Source organism: Bombus terrestris, chromosome 1, assembly GCF_910591885.1.
Source record: "Bombus terrestris chromosome 1, iyBomTerr1.2, whole genome shotgun sequence".
NCBI classification, from domain to species: domain Eukaryota; kingdom Metazoa; phylum Arthropoda; class Insecta; order Hymenoptera; family Apidae; genus Bombus; species Bombus terrestris.
In genome coordinates, this window is record NC_063269.1 from 302,552 (window position 1) to 321,061 (window position 18,510).

The 18,510-nt window shown below is 33.0% G+C and overlaps 2 protein-coding genes and 1 long non-coding RNA gene across 4 annotated transcripts; 2 read left to right on the forward strand and 1 right to left on the reverse strand.

Annotated features, from left to right (window-relative positions):
* Positions 1 to 372: 372 nt before the first annotated feature.
* LOC100651113 (growth hormone-inducible transmembrane protein) lies at positions 373 to 2,549 on the forward strand. Of its 2 annotated transcripts, none has more exons than XM_003392880.4 (5): positions 373 to 532; positions 726 to 943; positions 1,354 to 1,465; positions 1,562 to 2,179; positions 2,252 to 2,549. In XM_003392880.4, exons 2-5 carry the CDS (start codon positions 742 to 744, stop codon positions 2,337 to 2,339), a joined length of 1,020 nt encoding a protein of 339 aa, XP_003392928.1. In that variant the 5' UTR covers positions 373 to 532; positions 726 to 741; the 3' UTR covers positions 2,340 to 2,549. The 2 variants fall into 2 exon arrangements, with proteins under 2 accessions (XP_003392928.1, XP_012176282.1); XM_012320892.3 differs by having other exon boundaries at positions 484 to 644.
* A 55-nt stretch (positions 2,550 to 2,604) lies between these two features.
* Positions 2,605 to 13,437, reverse strand: LOC100648385 (TBC1 domain family member 25). Its single transcript, XM_048404288.1, has 9 exons — positions 12,658 to 13,437; positions 9,743 to 9,852; positions 7,765 to 7,860; positions 7,515 to 7,677; positions 6,081 to 6,738; positions 5,284 to 5,671; positions 4,901 to 5,212; positions 4,331 to 4,747; positions 2,605 to 4,243 (listed from the first exon to the last, which is right to left on the reverse strand). The coding sequence occupies exons 1-9, from the start codon at positions 12,697 to 12,699 to the stop codon at positions 3,823 to 3,825; spliced, it is 2,607 nt and encodes an 868-aa protein (XP_048260245.1). The 5' UTR covers positions 12,700 to 13,437; the 3' UTR covers positions 2,605 to 3,822.
* Positions 13,438 to 15,524: 2,087 nt separating this feature from the next.
* LOC125384793 lies at positions 15,525 to 17,285 on the forward strand. Its single transcript, XR_007223564.1, has 4 exons — positions 15,525 to 15,793; positions 16,168 to 16,239; positions 16,545 to 16,612; positions 16,806 to 17,285. It is a non-coding gene; the product is annotated as an uncharacterized LOC125384793 (long non-coding RNA).
* The last annotated feature ends 1,225 nt before the right edge of the window (positions 17,286 to 18,510 follow it).

Here is an 18,510-nt window from a genome sequence, read left to right on the forward strand (position 1 = left end):
ATATTATAGACATTATTGTATATAACTCATGCTTCGTATGATTATATGTTTTGTGATATTAATTACAACTATATATTTTAAAAATAGTACGTATTTTCCAACTTTTCCAAGCCTATCCGTGTGCATAATTTCGGGTATCTGTACACTACTAAACAAAGAAATCATTCCGAACCACGTATATATTTTTTAACAATTAGAAATAGATATTATGTACAACCTTTTGTTCTGTTATAAAAACAAATGATTTTTTATTTTTATGACGCAAAGTAATATAAAGTAAAATTCAATCTATGTATACGTATATGAAATATATAAATTAGGATCTGATATGTTCGATCGAAAATTTAACAAATTCAATGCAACTATGTACCAAAGATGGCACTTTCATCGCGTACATCATGATTTCTTTACAACGTTTCTACTATCTGTATGATATCTATTTCAAAGTTTCAGACGCATATATCACGGAAATTGTCAGCATTAGCGATTCGAGATATTGATTTGTCGTGAACAATTGCAGCTTACCGCGTCTGTGAGTAATCACAAGAAATTTTTGCGAAAAACTATTGATCTGAAGTTTTAAATAAATCTTGCTAGATATGTGAATATTTTTCAAACTTTTAAAAGATAATTCGTTCAAAATCGTGTGTACTTTTTGTTTAAAATACCTAGGCTAATATGCGGATATCATCGATGTTTTTATTAACAAATATATTATTTTTCAGACATTAGCATGCAAAAATGATGCTTGCTAGGGTATGTCGAAGTACCGTCTCATCAAATTTGGTCAGTCTACTAAAGGCTCCAATTAATTCGAAACCGTTTATTCCGAGAATTCAATCTACCAGATTATTTGCTAACGATGGACGAAGTGCATTTGCAAGATCGGCTCGTAGATCAGCCACTATTTCAGAGCAGGCAATGGCTCCTGCAGGAGAAACAGGTAAGATTTCAATTCATACACGAAGTATGTAGAACAAACGTAATAACAGAGAACACATATGCAATATGATGCAATCGCAATTATGAATATGGATTATGGGTTATTTCATATGAGCTGTTCCACATTTTCGTGTATTCATTGAATGTGGTAATAAGAAGAGGAGAGGGGTGATCCTATTTTATAAGTATTTTTTAACATTTTTAAGATTTATCATGTAATATACATTATAACCAATTTATTGGTATAATGTTATACGTGCGAAATAAATAATCCTAATATGTTTCTTTTATTTCTAAACTTCATTTACTTTGTTAATTCTTGAGTCTTAATTCTTCTGCGTTAATAGCAGTAAAGTTAATTCTGTGATATATGTATTAAACTTACTACTGAAAATACTTTTGTATTCATAGCATTCACTATTGGGAAAGGAGTTGTTGCTGGTGGTGCTGTAATAGGAATAGGTTCACTGTGCTATTATGGTTTGGGTTTGTCACCATCTATGGGAGCTATAGATTATGCAAAGTATTTTCTTTTAATCAGAGTTACAGTTACGAGAATATTATCAGTTGTAGAATAGCAAAATAGAATATAATACGATATATATATAATTCTTTATAGGTTATGGCCCCAATATGTGAAAGATAGAATTAAGACTACATACATGTACCTCGGTGCTTCTATAGTAAGCAGCACTGTAGCTGCAGCAGTATGTTTACGTTCACCAACTATGATGAACTTGGTAATGCGTCAAGGATGGGTTGCCATGTTAGTAACATTAGCATCTGTTTGGGGTAGTGGAATATTGTTACAGACTATCCCATACAAAGAAGGTTTTGGCGCAAAACAAATAGCATGGTTGATACATACTGGTACTGTTGGTGCATTCCTTGCACCTTTGTACTTACTTGGGGGACCTTTGGTTCTTAGAGCTGCATGGTATACTGCTGGTGTAGTTGGTGGTTTATCAGTAGTTGCAGTTTGTGCACCAAATGAAAAGTTTCTGAACATGGGAGGTCCATTAGCGGTTGGTTTGGGTTTTGTATTTGCAAGTAGTGTTGGATCAATGTTTTTACCACCTACAACAGCTCTTGGATCTGGTTTGTATTCAATATCTTTGTATGGTGGTCTGGTGCTCTTCTCTATGCTTCTTCTGTATGATACACAACGTATCATCAAACAAGCAGAAACATATCCAATCCATGAATACCTAGCAAGGCCATACGATCCAATTAATAAGTAAGTAATTTAATAAACATGTGAAATTTGACAAACACTTACGACATATACATTTTATACTTCTTATTTCAGCGCGATTTCTGTTTATATGGATGCAGTGAATATCTTTGTAAGAATCCTCACAATGTTAGCAAGTGGAGGAAGTAAAAGACAAAAGTAAAAGAGTGGATGTCTTTTTGAGTAGGTCAATAAAAGAATTATGGAGTCTCATACCATGTTTGAAAAACGCCGTGATTTAGTATTAAACTTAGAATAAACTTAAAATTATTTTGCAATAAATCAACTTTATATGTACAATCTACTTCATGTTATATTATAAGATGATATGTAAATTATTAGCTTATTTAAAATAAAGTATAAAACAGAAAAAGTAAATTTCTTTTGGAAAACATGCAGAGGACGTATTTATACTTAATCACTAGCGATAAAATTAAATGCAGTTTATTGTCGTTCCTCAAACATATTGTTCGAGAACAAAGTAAGATACAGCTACTAAATTAATTATAGGTATTTTACAAATTTAAGCCGGTCACTTAATTTTAAATCGAGGTACAGTGAGAAAGATGATGCGGTGCAATTGATATTGTGCAAAGTGTCGACGGATAGTGCCGGAGATAAAGTAGATTTAACATTTCATCTGCATACCAGGTCGTTGACGACTAGCAATTATAACTAGTAATTAGGTAATTTCTTAGTTTACCTATAATATTTTCGTTTAAATTTAGCTTCTCTTAAAGAAATGATGGTAAGATGTATCAATGAAAACTATGAAATAATATTCTAGAAATCTGGAAGAGTATTAAAAAATTTTTTGGGTATTTTTTAAAATGCAAAAGACGTAAAAGGATGTGGATGGACTTAAGTGAACCAGTATGCAGACAACGTTAGTAAAAATAAATAGTTGCAGACGGAGGGTTTAATGTCGTGTCATTCTCAACATGATTACGTTTTAAAGTCTGTCGTAATGTTTTTACATCAACAAGTATCGAAGAAACGTTTACTTCACTTAGTTCCATGAATTATGCGAAATATAAGAATTATTTTCAACTGGTGGTAACAAGTGCTATCACACTGCAGATAATTACATTGGTTTATATGTGTATTTGTATTTAATAATACATGACCGCCAAGAAGGTTAACCCTTCCAAACTAAAATTAGTTTTTCCTAAGAAAATAAACTTTTATTAATAAGAAACTCATCAATAGACAGTAAATGTAAAGATAAATGCAAATAAATAATATAAAAATTATCATATCTTGAGACATATGTTCATCAAACAATAATAAGATTTGGATTGGATATACATAATATGTATCGCATATAATATGCTTAGGAAGATTAAAGGAATACACGAAGAATTAATGATTTTTTTACGAAAGCACGATTAAAGGAGCACCTCGAGGAGATTATTTAAATTTCTTATTGCCTAGTTTATCACTGATACGCATTTTACCTGATATCTTTCTTCATTTACAGAAGTGTTTTGATTCACCTTTTAGATTTAAAAAACATATTTTAAACTTATCTTTTTTTGTGATTTGTCTTGAACGGTACACAATATATTTTAAAATCGTCCATTTCGTATTTCGTATGTTATATGGTAGGTGTCGATAAGTACAATGAATATTCAAGCATTATCAGGCTACACATTAACAGAATCTGACTTCGCACCTAATGACGATGAAGAATGCCTTCTAAGATAACCAGCGAATAGTTGCCTCGCTTGATTGAGCACTCGAATAACGTTATGTCGACGAACCATTTTATCGAAATGCATTGCCATTTCGTTATAATCCATTTGATTACGCATAACAAAGTCTCTGTGTTGCAATAACAGAGTAATACAAAGGAACATAAGGAACGGATTACCACCACCAAATTCGTGAGGTGGAGGTAGAGAAGTTTCTCCCAACTGATCTTCGCAAGTTCCTGCTGGAATAAGATTTGTAAGCTCTGTGGCTTCTTCACAGTGTTCTTGTACCGATTGTTTTATTGGACTTTCTTGTACCGTTGCATTTTGGTGCCAACTTTCTGCCTCCTCGCTGTCCGAAGCAGATTCGGACCTATGAAATTTTATAATTTTTATATTTAACGCTGTGTACACTTGGAAATATATAATTCTTGTGGAATTATAAAAAGTTGGTCTATACCTTGTAGTCCGTTTAAGTAATCTAATTGGGGTAACAGATTTAACACCATTCTGATCTTCTAATATTTCGCCATCATACTCGAGTTCTGCTTGCTCATCTGGAGTAGCTGGATGATTCTTTTGTTGTAACGTGTGCAGAGGATTCTCCCATACAAATACATCCGCAGCTGGACTACACCTTGCTAACTCTGTGTCTGTTTCGCTGTCGGCTAATTCGCTTTCTCGTTTAGATAGAACACAATCACATTGTTGATCACTTGGCGGTGATGGTCCGAAGACTTGTCGATCGAGTGATTCTAGTTCCAGTCTTAATTCTCTAGTCATTGATGTAGTCATTGGAAAAAAATCTGTTGGGTCATCCGGCGAACTTGGTTCATCTCTTAAAACTCTAATTACTCCGCTCTCGCTCGAAACACGTCTAGAAAATAATATATTTACCGGTTATAACATTATTTTTACTCATTATTTATATAAAACGGATAAGAATAACATGCTGGTATTTCTGATAAATTATGTTTATCTATATTGAATCGAATTGAATTGTATTTATATCGAAAATATATTGTTTCACCTCAACTCTGGCTCAGCATCGCTTGGTGTTATTTTGCTACGGTTGAGGCTCGTAAAGTTCAAAAATTCGTTCAAATTCTTTACTACTCGGGCGCATTTCTTTTCACCATCATTTTCATTATTTTTTGTTTGTTGATGTTCTTTACTAGGTAACGACAGTCTTTCTTTCAATTCCAGCAAGTTTACGCGTTTAGATTTACCAGACAGAGAATCTGTACTTAGGCACTTTTCCGTAGATTCTGTGTTTCTTCGATTTTTCGCTGTCGTCAAATCATTTTCTGGCTCAGAAAACGTCTCGTAAGGAGAGCTCGATCTGTAGACAGCGGGTTTCACTTTATATTATTATTTCTATTTCACTGCTTTCATCGATTTGCATAGAAGTACCTTTTTGAGTCACCGTTAGTTTCTGTAGAGCTTTGCAAAGATGGATCCTCCGCGTTAAGAGTCTTTCTTTTACCAGTAGTGGCGATACTAGCGGAAGAGCTTTGTCGTCTGATAGCACAAACTTTCGTGTATGCGTTCTCACGAATATGTTTTACATTTGGGCTTGGCGGTGGCGAAGGTGGAGGAAAAGGTACTTCGGCCAGACTAAGTTCTCCGTTTGGCGGTGACGCTGGCAAAGCAGCCCACAATACTTCGAGCATTCTCAGAGCATCGTCCAAAGCAAATTCACGTTTCATTTCTAATAAAAGCCATCGATAACAGAACAATAGGTCGTCCGCTTGATGGGACTTTAAATAAGCATAGAAGTCTGGGTCATAATGTTGTAAACCTTAAAAAATGTAGATATTTTATAACAATTGATAGACAGACGTAATATTTATTAAATGAATTTCCTAATTTGAAAGGATTACATACATCGATTAGAAGATTGTTTTCTTTCTATTCTAACAATAAGCAATCAATCAGTTGCTTTTTGGAAGATAATCTTTTCCTTTCTCGTTTACCGTTCATTTTAATGTAAAAAATGGTTCCATATCATAATTTTTTAATAATATATAATAATATATATTTTTTAATAACTGGGAATATATAAGTTACATTATATTTTATATTTCAGTTATAGCTGTAACTATTATAACTATAATATTACGTTGTAACTTTTACGCATATGACATTTTTTTATACCGAAGAAATCACAATCTCCTAATTATTTAAACAACATATTCAATTTTACATACCTTCAGCCAAATGTGCAAATTTTGTAGTCATAGCAATTCCATCAAGCATAAAGTTGTCTTTCAATCTCCTCATAAGAGCGCACAGGCATATGTATGCTTGTGCTTCGTCCCTCATAATAACCAATAAAGGTGAAGCCAGATCGCTCATACCTTGACAGTAACTGACACTCGGATGATTTAAGGCATACGTAGTTAAGATATTAAAGAGACTAGCCGTATTCTGATTATCGTCAGAACCACCGTAAAACTTGTGATGTCTATCCGTTCTTAGAACATCTTTTCGTACCATACTCGTTACATATGCCAAATCTCCGACGTTTTGTCCCTTTTGTACCAGGATTTTCCATCTTTCTCGAAGATTTTGATACTCTTGCGATTTCTTCTTCATGTAATCCATCCTCTCGCGACCGGACATTCCTTCGGGATATACGTTTAGAATGTGTTTCCAAACTACCTTCCGCAGGCTAGGTTCAATTCCACCGAAGTATATGACGGCTCTTAATTCTTTAGGGTGTATTACTTGTCCGATGGGATCCAAAAATCGTCGGAACTCTGCGTCTGTCAATGGTGGTCGTGGTGGTTGAGCACCTTGCTGGTGCGAAGATTCTTCGCTCAAATTACCCAAAGCACGTTGAACCATGTTCAGTGTTCTTTCCATCTGTAAAAAGAAAGAAAGAAAAAAAAAAAAAAAAAAAAGAGGAAAGACCGGTCTGATTTATAACGTATACATCTATTCTATGGTAATTGATCTTTTTAAATTTTATGAATTGCGAAATACCTTTTTATGAACATATTAATTCTGATCAATCTTATCTTTGCTTCAAATGCTTCCGAAGAAGTGAAATATAATGGAGATGTCGAAAAAATTGTAAGCCATGCTCAAAATTAGGAGAAAATTGCATGTATAATTTTGGAGATTTTGTGACGGACGGTTGAAAAAATATAGTAAAAAAATCGAGAGAAACGCGAGAGAAATTGTAAAATAACGTTTTTCACTAATAAATTTGCGTAAATTTTTCAAAAGTTTAAATTTTGATAAACCATTTTTGTTTATACGATATTAAAATGACCAAAAGGAGAAAATTTGATTTATCAAAAGGACTTTTTGTTAGACTGATCGATGACCATAAAAAATAATGTAACGTGTAAACGGGGAATATAAAATAGGTAAAAGAGAAATTTCCTGTGTCACAAGTGTGTTGCTACAAGTAACGAAATTAAATAAAGTAATTAAAAAATTTAATATACATTTCAATTCAATCATAAATAACATTCCAAGGTTAACCATTCAGATATCTTGTAATCACCTCAAAGATACATACAAACATATTGTATATGATATCCTTGTAATCAGTTAAGAAGGAAGTGGAAAATAAAACGAATAACTGGAAACAGAATGACAGATGATGGAAGGACAACGAGTGAAGTACTCGCCTTGTTCATTATTAGACCCGGTAACTTGGGCGTCTTATATGGAAAGCCGGTTTCTTGTCGAGTCGACACTTCCTGTGCATTTTGTTCCCAATAACATTCGCAGTCGCCTGTCTCTCCGAACGGCTTTAGGTTGACTTGCAGATATAGATACGGTTCAGAAGCGCTATAATAAAATACGTTATCGGTTGAAACAACGGAGTTCGGTATCTTTAATCACCTAGGTACCAGTGGTATTATATAAAATATTTACCTAATAAATGCTGCATCCAAGTCCCAGTCAGAAAGTAGGAATAAATATGTTTCCGATCCATAGTCATCTATTGCTCGATAAGAAACTGTGAATTCTCTGGAAATATTTCAGAAATTTATTTCTTTTATCGCAAGTTAACTTTTTACAATTTCTTCTTCAATTATCTAATAATTTTCTGATATTCTCGATATTTTGTCTCGATATTCAAGTGTTAAACTCTTACATTAAGTTTAAAATAATCATCAAATAGAAAAACATTCTATTTTTTACCATTTAATTTTGCGTTCATTCTACAAGCTTAATCGATGAATAAAAGATGTATTAGGTGTAGATGTATTAAGAATGCTTTTAAATCTACGTTCTTTAATCTATATATTCATCAATTTTAAGTTTCTAATTTATATTACAATTATTACACATTATGTTTTGTGTGTGTGTGTGTGTGTGTGTGTGTGTGTGTGTGTGTGTGTGTGTGTGTGTGTGTGTGTGTGTGTGTGTGTGTGTGTGTGTGTGTGTGTGTGTGTGTGTGTGTGTGTGTGTGTGTAGAGGGAGGTGAAATTAGTAAAAGAATTCGTGGTATATTTATGATATGTTAGGATGAGATAGAGAGAAGGAGTGTGTGTGTGTGTGTGTGTGTGTTAGTTTAGCGGGAACGGTGAATTAAATATTGTAAGAATTTGTAGATTTGAAAGTCTTGCAATCCGATAGGTGTGATATCAATAAATTAGGATTAAACTGCTATATATAGCGTGGGTAATTTTTAAATTATTAACATTTCCCTCTGCTGACTAAATCTGTTTGTATTATTTCGAAACATTTGCATCGTAAATGAATGATTGATAGAAAGTAGCAGACAATTGCAAACCGATCGAGCTATCTACCATTAATCGACGCAACGATAAAGTGAAAAAATATATTCCAAGATTATTGTAATTCAAAGTCAAATCGGAATGTCTCGCCATCTGCCGTTACGTTCATTTCTTTTGTACTTTCGATACATGTAATTAAATACTACTTGTTTCTTTTGTGATAGTAACGTGAGAATACTAATCTAATTTAATTATTGGCGAAAGTATTTATTACGATTCTGTCATAATTAAACACCGATCTCGTTCTTGGTAATTCGAGTTTAAATAATTCAGAAAAAGCTTAACAAAACATTAATTTCTAGATAAAATTCAAATTAAAAATTTTATGTTTAATTTATAAGACTTCCATGTTCTTTTCGAAAATGTTTTTATTTATTTTATAACGTTTCTTTACGTCTTCTTATTATTCTTTTTCTATTATTACTACTTAATGTTTTATGTTTAGCTCTCATAGTTGGTAATGAGAAAAAACTCGTGGAAAATTTTGCTTCTCCGACCTAACGCGTTGTGAAACGGCGTGCTCGGTTTTATAGATAAATGGTAATCGCTACGCGTCCAAAACAAATGAACATTAGCCGAAGGTAGAGTAGCGGTCAAAAGTTTTACACGACTACATATTTTTGACAGATTATCGCACTATATTACAGATATTAAAATTATATAATCAACAGTTCGCGATTGTCCTTACAATCAGGCGCGCGCGCGCACTCACACTCTATCTACGAACCAGCAAGAGAGTTCATTGAAACGTGGACAATGCTTGACACAACAAATATAAAACGATTCGGTGCTGTATTTGCTGCGAATATTAATTTAAGACGAATATTCAAATACAGCGGTGCTTTGAATTAATAGGTCAAAATAGCGAGACTATTTAAAATAATATATTAAATTTGTAATAGCAATTATTAAATTGAAGCGAAGAACATGAGTAGAGTCAATAATCTACCTAGCCCACAAGATAAGCCCGGTTCGTCAAAATAGTTGTGATTATTTGTAGATGCAAGACTTAACTTTTTTCTATAAACTTTTGTCCGGCTTGAAACTTTTTCTTATTCCTGAGTTTCACCCACGACCATTGCTCGGCATTAATAACAGTAAAATCTCACCCTTTGATATCGAACGCTTTGATGAGTATACTTTGAAGCACTTCGATGGATGTTATCTGCGGATCCACGCTGAACTTCCGATACTCTGGCTGATGTCTGGTCTCGCATTTCTAAACATAAATATACCGAACGTTCGATCAATTTTCCTTCTATTTACCTCTGTTATAAAACGTGCGTCCCGTTTCTTTTCGTTTCGTTTCGTTTCGTTTATAGAATTGAAATACTTGTCTTCGACAGAATTAAACAATTCACTATATTGTATGACGGTAAAATCTCGAAAAATTGTTTTTATACAGAAAGCAAAAAATATATCTTATACGGTTGTTATTAATTTCAACATGTAAATTAATTGCTATATATATACGAGAAATTTGTTAAGTCTTATCAAAGTAAACCTATTTTTTCTACACACAACGTATATATCGTATGTATAAATACTTTAAATGGTAGGTATAATTTACATATATATAGTACAGGGAGGATTAAAGTCTACCAGTCATAGTTGATAAATCTCGTTTGATTTTTCATGAATCGAAAACTAAGTTTCAGTGTTATTTTCACTGTGCATAATATTAGCCTTGAATCGTTTGACCGTTAAACGCAAGAATTTGGAAAGAGGTACCTTTCCAAGGTACAAAAATGACCAATCTTTCTGTAGCTCAAACAAGAGAAATATTTGTACATCATCCTATAGGTTCCAAGAAATTATAAAAGCATACTCCTTTACCGGTCATTCATTAAGATAATGAGAGAGTCGTAGACAAAGTTCAAATAATGAAGCAAACGAAACGAAACGAAACGAAACGAAACGAAAGATTGGTAATCGTTAACTTCAAATGATCGTAGCTTTGTAACAAATGGATGAAATTTAAACATTCGAATCCTATTTTGCGGCTAAAACTTGATATTTATATTGTACGGCAAAATATTTGTTAACGTTCCTAGAAAAAGATAATTATGATGAAGCGTAATGATAACGCGATGATGATAAATAAGTAATATTATGATTCTTTTAAATAAAGATAGCGTATCGAATTGGTGTTACACGTACATACGAGCCAATGCATTGAAGCTTAAGAAAAGTTTGTAAAAGTAATAGACGTACAAAAATTCCATAAAATCTATTACAGTTCGCAATTATATTATTTAAGTGTATTTAAATAATAATAATGATATAATAGGATATACATGTATAAAATTAATAATAATAAAGCAATATGTACACCAAAGTACCTAACGAAAGTACATATAATTAGTAAGAAAAAGAGAGAGAGAGAGAGAGAGAGAGAGAGAGAGAGAGAGAGAGGGGGAGATAAAGGAAAAAAAACAGGACGAGACTAGAATAATATTAAAAGGATTTCTATATATAGAAATTAGAAGTCGATTTCGGTTGGCAGTTACACTGTCACACCTATTATATAAATGCTCTTTTAATTATACTTGTTCTAACTTCGATCGAATATATTGGATCAATTATGCCATTGTCAGATAATATTAACACGTGCAGAATTGCAGGATTTTGAGGTTAAGGTTTTGCAACGAATTTGCAACGAAACTATTAATATTTTCGATTTAATATGAAATATGAAATACATATATACATATATGAAACAAAATGATTGGTTGTAATATTTTCAGTAATGTTTCCATATAGGACACACGAACAGACATTTTTTTTTTCTTAGTATTTTAATAAGCTATCATCAATAACGAGTACAAATAAATGAACCATAACACGAGAGAGTTTCAAAATAATAAAATTCGCTTTACATTAGCAATATATTATGAATTATTAGAAATATTTTAGTCAACCAACATTTTTCCAATTTTTGCACATGAAGAATATGTTTGATAACAGACACAAAAGAGATCCATGTTTGTATCCCTGTAAAAACAGATGTCTTGTGCTTTTAAATTTTGATTGTTAATCTTTTGAAGGTGAAAATAATTGCCGGGAAATGGGATGAAACTTTGATTCTCAAACTGTGTACTAATAAATATATATATATATAACAAGACAATATATAAGATATATAAATAAATATATATAACAGGATGTTATACGTTGTCTCGGTACAGACAACTCTCCGACATTTGTTTAATTTTTTGCCAAGTGTCACACGTAGGTATTTGCAGGGTTTGCATAGGAAAATAGGGGAGATGTTACGGCTGTTCATGATTCGAAATTTCTGCCGCAATGCCATAGGAACATTTTGTCGAATACCCGGTGAAATAGCGACGCGTTCTAATTATTTTTACAGAACGTTGGTTATTCCAATTATGAAATGCGACGTGTTGCCGTTGCCGCGCGACGCCTCGCTTTCTTTATCCGAATCTATTTAAAAGATGTACACGTACATATGCGAGCATATCAAAAACTTTCTACGGGTAGTAACAATTTACAACTATCTAGCAAGATAGAAATGGAATTCGTCTTTATTATCTGGAACGAATTCACGCTTCGATTTCGAGTTGGAGTGATATTGAGCTTATACGATATTGAGACTGCGTTTTCAATGATGTTACATTGGAGCTTTAAATCCCTATACTCCTACTGAAAATTTATTATTTCAAGTATTTTGTAAACAATGTCACTAATATATATATATATATATATATATATATATATATATATATATATATATACATATATATATAAAGAGTGGATAGTAAACGCAGGGAAATATCGTTATCAATATAGAAAGAATATTTCTCTTTTTTTTTATCAAATTCAACAATGAGAATTTGACCATTCGACGATCAGAATAGATTTGGTTTTTAAATGTCTTTCAGCGTGTAATAATGAAACATTATTTTCGAGAAAGTTTCATTGTAATTTTATGCGAGTCGCGTGTAACTTTATGTCGATGTAATGGTGAAGCGTGCAATATTATGTTGTATAACATGAACTGTACCTTTACTTTGACGCGCACAGCTTCTCTAGGACAACCGAACATGTTTGACGTTGATATTCAGGCTATTTCGTGCACGCGAAAAAGGACGTTCAATAATTCAGGACAGCTCCAGATCTATCAAAATGCGCATCTCCTTGAGGACGTTCTTATGATACCGAACGAAGCTCCACATTTTTATGGGTAATCCAGTCCTGATAGGTTAATTCGTTTCACGCGACGCGTAACGAGCCACCTTAAAGCTTTCACTTTTTCCCAAGAAAAGCATAGTAGCGTCTTGTCAGAGCACAGCACCACCACGTTTCTCTAACAAAATCCAAGTTTTTGGACAACCACCGATTGACATTTGGCATAAGAGTTCATGATCGTTCGCGATGACGAGGTGTATCCCGAAACCCCAACAGCTGTCGATGATGACACGTTTCAGAATATTAGGTTTCGAAATCGTTTCGCGCGTTACTCGAGTTTCGACTACACAAAGATCGGTCGTCGTCACCGTGATCGTTGACTGACGATACCGTCTGCTCTCGTGATTCGTGTCTCGTGTTTAATCGGCCGAAATTGTATGTCCCTTTCTTCGTTAAAATCACTGATGTTGGAACGAACGGAGGGATGGTATTTCGAAACGTGACAAGCGGAACGCAGACGAATAGAAATGCCGATGGAAATTGGCGTTACGTTCTCGCGAGGAAAGAGAAAAAGAGCGAGAAAGAAAGAAGCGAGCGAACTGAAGCGAGCCGCGTTTGACGCCAAATTTAGTTTAACCAGAGAGGAAACGAGCGCTCACGCCCGTAGTTCTAGTTGTTCCACGGTACAGCTGCTGCACCATGCGGCCAGGTGCTGAATTTAATCGACATTAGCACGTACAAGAACCTATAAAATTAGGGATCTGCTCTGTTTGGTTGGAATTTAGTATATACAAGAACCTATGTATTTAAGCTTAAAGTTAGGGATCTGCCCTGTTTGGTTATGCACTAGCATAGACAAGAACCTATTTAATTGTACGTTTCTACGGAAAAATTTATATCTACTATTCTATCCGAGATAGAGAAATATAAGAATGACAAAATCGCGCAACAATAATACTAGTTGTAAGTTGCCTGAAAAGGAGAGATTAATTGTTTACTATATCTTTGAAGGATGACACGCATAAGGCAATAGTGGAAATTCCTCTTTGGTATTATAAAATAGAAATTAAATAAATAAAATAAAAAGAAAAAAAAAATTAAGGATTACATTTGTCTTTAATAAAGATACTTATAATGCAGGATAGAACAATTTTCCCGATTTTCATTTACTCGTGTAACGCATAAAAGCTTTTCATTAAGAAGATAATCTTATTCGTAATCGTTGCTCAACATTGTCTTAAATATGTTTCCTATTCCCCAATTTCATCAATTTCACTGTTTGAATGCACTAAGTTTGCGCGCAGTTTGTAGATACGAAAATTGTGCGCTCCTATTTGCGCAATGTGTCGCAAAGTCAAATCGAGCGTGTCTATTGGCGCAGAATATTGTCAAAGTCAAATCTGGCGTGCCTATTGGTGCAGAATATTGTCAAATGAAATTGCGCGTTCCTATTGGCGGAATATATTGTCACGTTGAATCGAGCATTCCTATTGGTGCGATATATTGGAAAGTCGTAGTTTCGTTGAGTGACGTTATACTCTTGAAAGTGGAGCGAAAATTCGTCTCATCGAGCGTTACCCTGTCCTTATTAGTACTTTCGTTTCGACTTTATCAACATTTCTACACTTTTATCTGCTTCATACAAATAGTACGTTCGTATTGATCATAATTTTAGTAAAATTAAGTAGTATCCGATGTCTTCTTTTTTACTTTCATCGTTGATTGGGGTTACAGTCAACGATAGCTTATATTATCGGTCTTTGAGCCAGAATTTGTTACTTTATTTCGCTATAACTGGTTTCAATATTGTAAATTATTGGTTTATTATGTATTTATTCTTGACTGTATTTCCGATAGATAAAATTATCGATAATTCACATTACCTGCCTTCGAGGTAGACTTTGGATTTTATTATTGCTTTATCCAACTATAATATGTTCCGGTATTGTAAATTATTGGTTTTGTTATACGTTTATCTGAGATTGCTTTGGTTTTCTTTAGTACAGATCATTGGCCGATCAAGGGATTGAAAGAATAGGGGTTCACATCACAAACGTCGTAGGCGATTAATAATCGATAATTCGAACTGATACGAAATGGACGCCGCAGATTATTAATGATCGAGTCGTTGGTTTCTCATGCAGATTTGGTAATGATCGAGGTATTGTAACAAAGTAGACGTATGTATACGATTATTTTCGCTTTTTTAATTGCATAATTTGTTGAAAATATTAAAATGAAAAAAAAAAGGAGATTTAAAAAGTCACTTCGTCACAATTAATTGATTAATGTTTTTATGTCAATATATAGCAAATTATATGAATCATTTAATTGTTATTAGAAAATAATCTATTACGAAGTTATTATATTTTAATATATTTGTACGAGAAAATCAGTTTATCATTGTCTGGAAGGAATCTGCATAAGACATGTTCAGACACGTTTCGGTAATCACTTGAGGCATGTTTAGTTAATTTATTATAAGCATTGTCGAATCTTTATAAAGTGGAACATAGTATGTCAGTAAAAACCACGTTTCAAACTCTGATAACGAACATTCACAATTGAATTCTTTCTGAGGAAAGAATTGATTTTATATTTTAGAATGTTAATAAATATTTGAAAACATATTAGGAGATATCCTATCCGGTCAATGCATAAGCCGTATTTGAAATATTACGCGTATATTGCATCTCCTTAATAATATGCATATGTAAAAAAAAGAAAAAGAAAAAAAAAAAAAGAAAAAAAGAAAAAAAGAAACGAATAATAATCGGTTTATAGTATCAGGTTAGTCAGTATAGTATGTAGGTTTCGAAGAACAACAGTATTTCCTAAACAAAAACTCTTCTAACCCATCTTCCCCGCTAATATAACTTTTTTTCAGAGAATGTTTGTGATCGCGCGCAATGCGATCCATAGAGTCAGTGTTTGCTGCGTAATAACATCTCGTATATTTTTTCTGGAGCGCAATAGCTCCCCAAGAGGATACAGGAACTCCGATACTCAATGTAAGTATTTCTGTATATTGTACTCTAATTTATTTTATTACTCGTATTTTGATCGAACAATTATTAATTTCCATCGACATAAAATCTAAAAATTATAATTATATCAATTATATAATTATAAAAATTATAGCATGCTTGGCAAACGATTAGACTATCTTCATTCCTAGGTTAAAAATTGTTACTTTAGCGTTCAGATTTTTATAATAATTAGATTTTAACCGGATTTCAATTTTTATCGTTATTAAAATTTCAAACAGGGATTAGAGTTTAGAAATTTTGAATAGAGTTTTATTTTTCATTAGTTTGGGACTCCTTAAATAACGAAGGATATGTTTTTAAGAACAAATTATAATATTTCGCATGTTTTGTTTCAGTTTTTCATAACTTTTCCTAGCTTTTTCTTGGAAGCTTCGAAAAGGACGCAGTGATGCTACGAAACTAAGCGTGTAAGAATCTTTGCATATAGTATTCCAATTAATTTTATTCCTTTGATTTTATTCTTTAATTTGATTATACTTTAATTATTCATAATAAAAAAACAAGTTTGACATATCAGTGTTTCAATTGTTGGAGTAATTAGAGTTTACTAGCAATTTAATATTTCAATTATCATTAAAGTTTAAAGTTTTCATAGAGTTCCATGTTACATTATCTCAAATATTTTGCTGAATTATCGCTTAGTTCTCAAAATATATTATTCACGGATATATTATTCATATATGATATGTAAACAAGTCATATTTTGTTAAAGGGTTATCACTCCTTTCTCTTGCTCCTATTTCTTAAAAAGGAGCTAGTGGGCCTTGAAAAGCCAAGAATGTAAGTAATTATGTAATCTGTATTTCATTTAATTCTAGTCTTTGTATTTCGATTTGCCGATTATTCGTATTGCCGATTTACATAGCGTCATTAAAATTTTAACCTAACCCCGATCTTCCGCTACTTTGAATTTTCCAATTAATTAACGTTATATTTAAGAGTAAGTTACACGATATTCCATGCATTACTACAGATTTTTCCATGATGGAATTGCATGGCTCCTCCTTGAGCCGACGGTCTTCACTTCCTCTGAGCTACCACAGCATCGATGACTACGTTCTTCGCATCTTATCGTGAGTCGCATGGATTTTTGTTCCTTCGGTCGCTCGATCATGTCGTAGGACGAAAGGTCCGAATCGACACGGGTGACTGGTTGTATTACGTAGAATTTTTTGCGAGCACAGCGAGTAGTAACATTTTCTTTTTCTGTGTATTATTTATTAGTTCAGGATAGGTCTTTTTGCGCATCGCGTTTTGTTTTTTTCTTTTATATTAATTTGCATGATACTGACAAATGTTGTATTAACAATGTTACAATATTGGCATTAACTGGTACAAGAGATATTATATTAACAGTTAATTTGAATATTTGTGATTGAAGGTGCGTTCGTTATAATTACCTTTAAATGTATCTATTAAATGTATTAAAAATATACATTTAGAGAAGGAAATTACTTAATGAAATATTTCGTAGTGACAAAGTCGGATACCCTTCGACTTCGTTGCGTTAAAAATTGCAATTATTTTAATTACCTATTGATAACGATGATAAGTAATCTTCTATTTTCACTTTCTGTTCTCTGATAGCATTGTTTCAATGGATTGAATCGTTTGCCATTCATTTTTGAATTTGAAATAATTAGCTTAAAATATTTATATAGAGATATTAAAATTCAATTCTGCCGTACACAAAATGTATGAAATTTTATGTGCAAAAAGAAATTTCGCGACAGGCAAATTTTGGAATCAAAGCAACAAGTTTTGAACGTTGCTTTTTCGCATTTTCGATAATGTGCTTTGACGAAGGGATTGCCTGAGGTTGTTTGCATTAATATTTAACTATGAGTTAATTATTAAATAAATTTCTTATTTATCGTCAATTTGTCTCTTTTGTAATAGAATTTCAATAATTCATAGAGTCTAAATAAAGAGTATAAATAAATTCAGTATTATTAGTATTGTGGTAATTTATTAAATTAACGAAGTAATGTATAGAGATATTACTAATCGAGATAAAATTCGAAGATGCAAAATGAAGAAAGATTAGCTCGTTAAAGACAAAATAGATGCGCTAATACCTTTTTATTTAGTTAGGATTTTCAGGTTTAACCCATTGCCAGGATCTCGCTCACGTGCCCAGGTGCTACTTGGGAGAGAGGAAGGCAATGGATACGATGACCATTGATTTTATAACAATTTCTAAGCGACTGACGATGCGTTAGCGTATCGTGCACGATGTACCTTCCACATATTGCGTGTGCGCGTGTGCGTGTGGTTAGGCTGTGGAATTGCGTCGTTTCAGTACTTATTCCACTTGCTATAAATTTAAATTATAAAAAATAAATTCACACAAGCGAATCGTCATTTCAATCGCAACCTAAATACGGTAAATCACTGTCGAATACGTATTGTTGATCTTGTTGTTAAATTGTAATAGATGGATGTAAAATGTAATAGATGGAAATCTATAACGTCTTTGTCTTTGACAATTAAACGTGAGATTTACTTTTATCGCGTTGTACGCAATGGTCGTTAGCCTTCGTCGGTCGATTTCAGAAAAATGGGTAGGTAATAATTAGATTGTGCAAGTTGGCAAACTCGGCTGTCGGAGACGTCCCGGGACGTTTTCTCTAGTGTAGGTGCTTGTGTGTCGTGCGTGTCACGAGTGATTGTCTCAA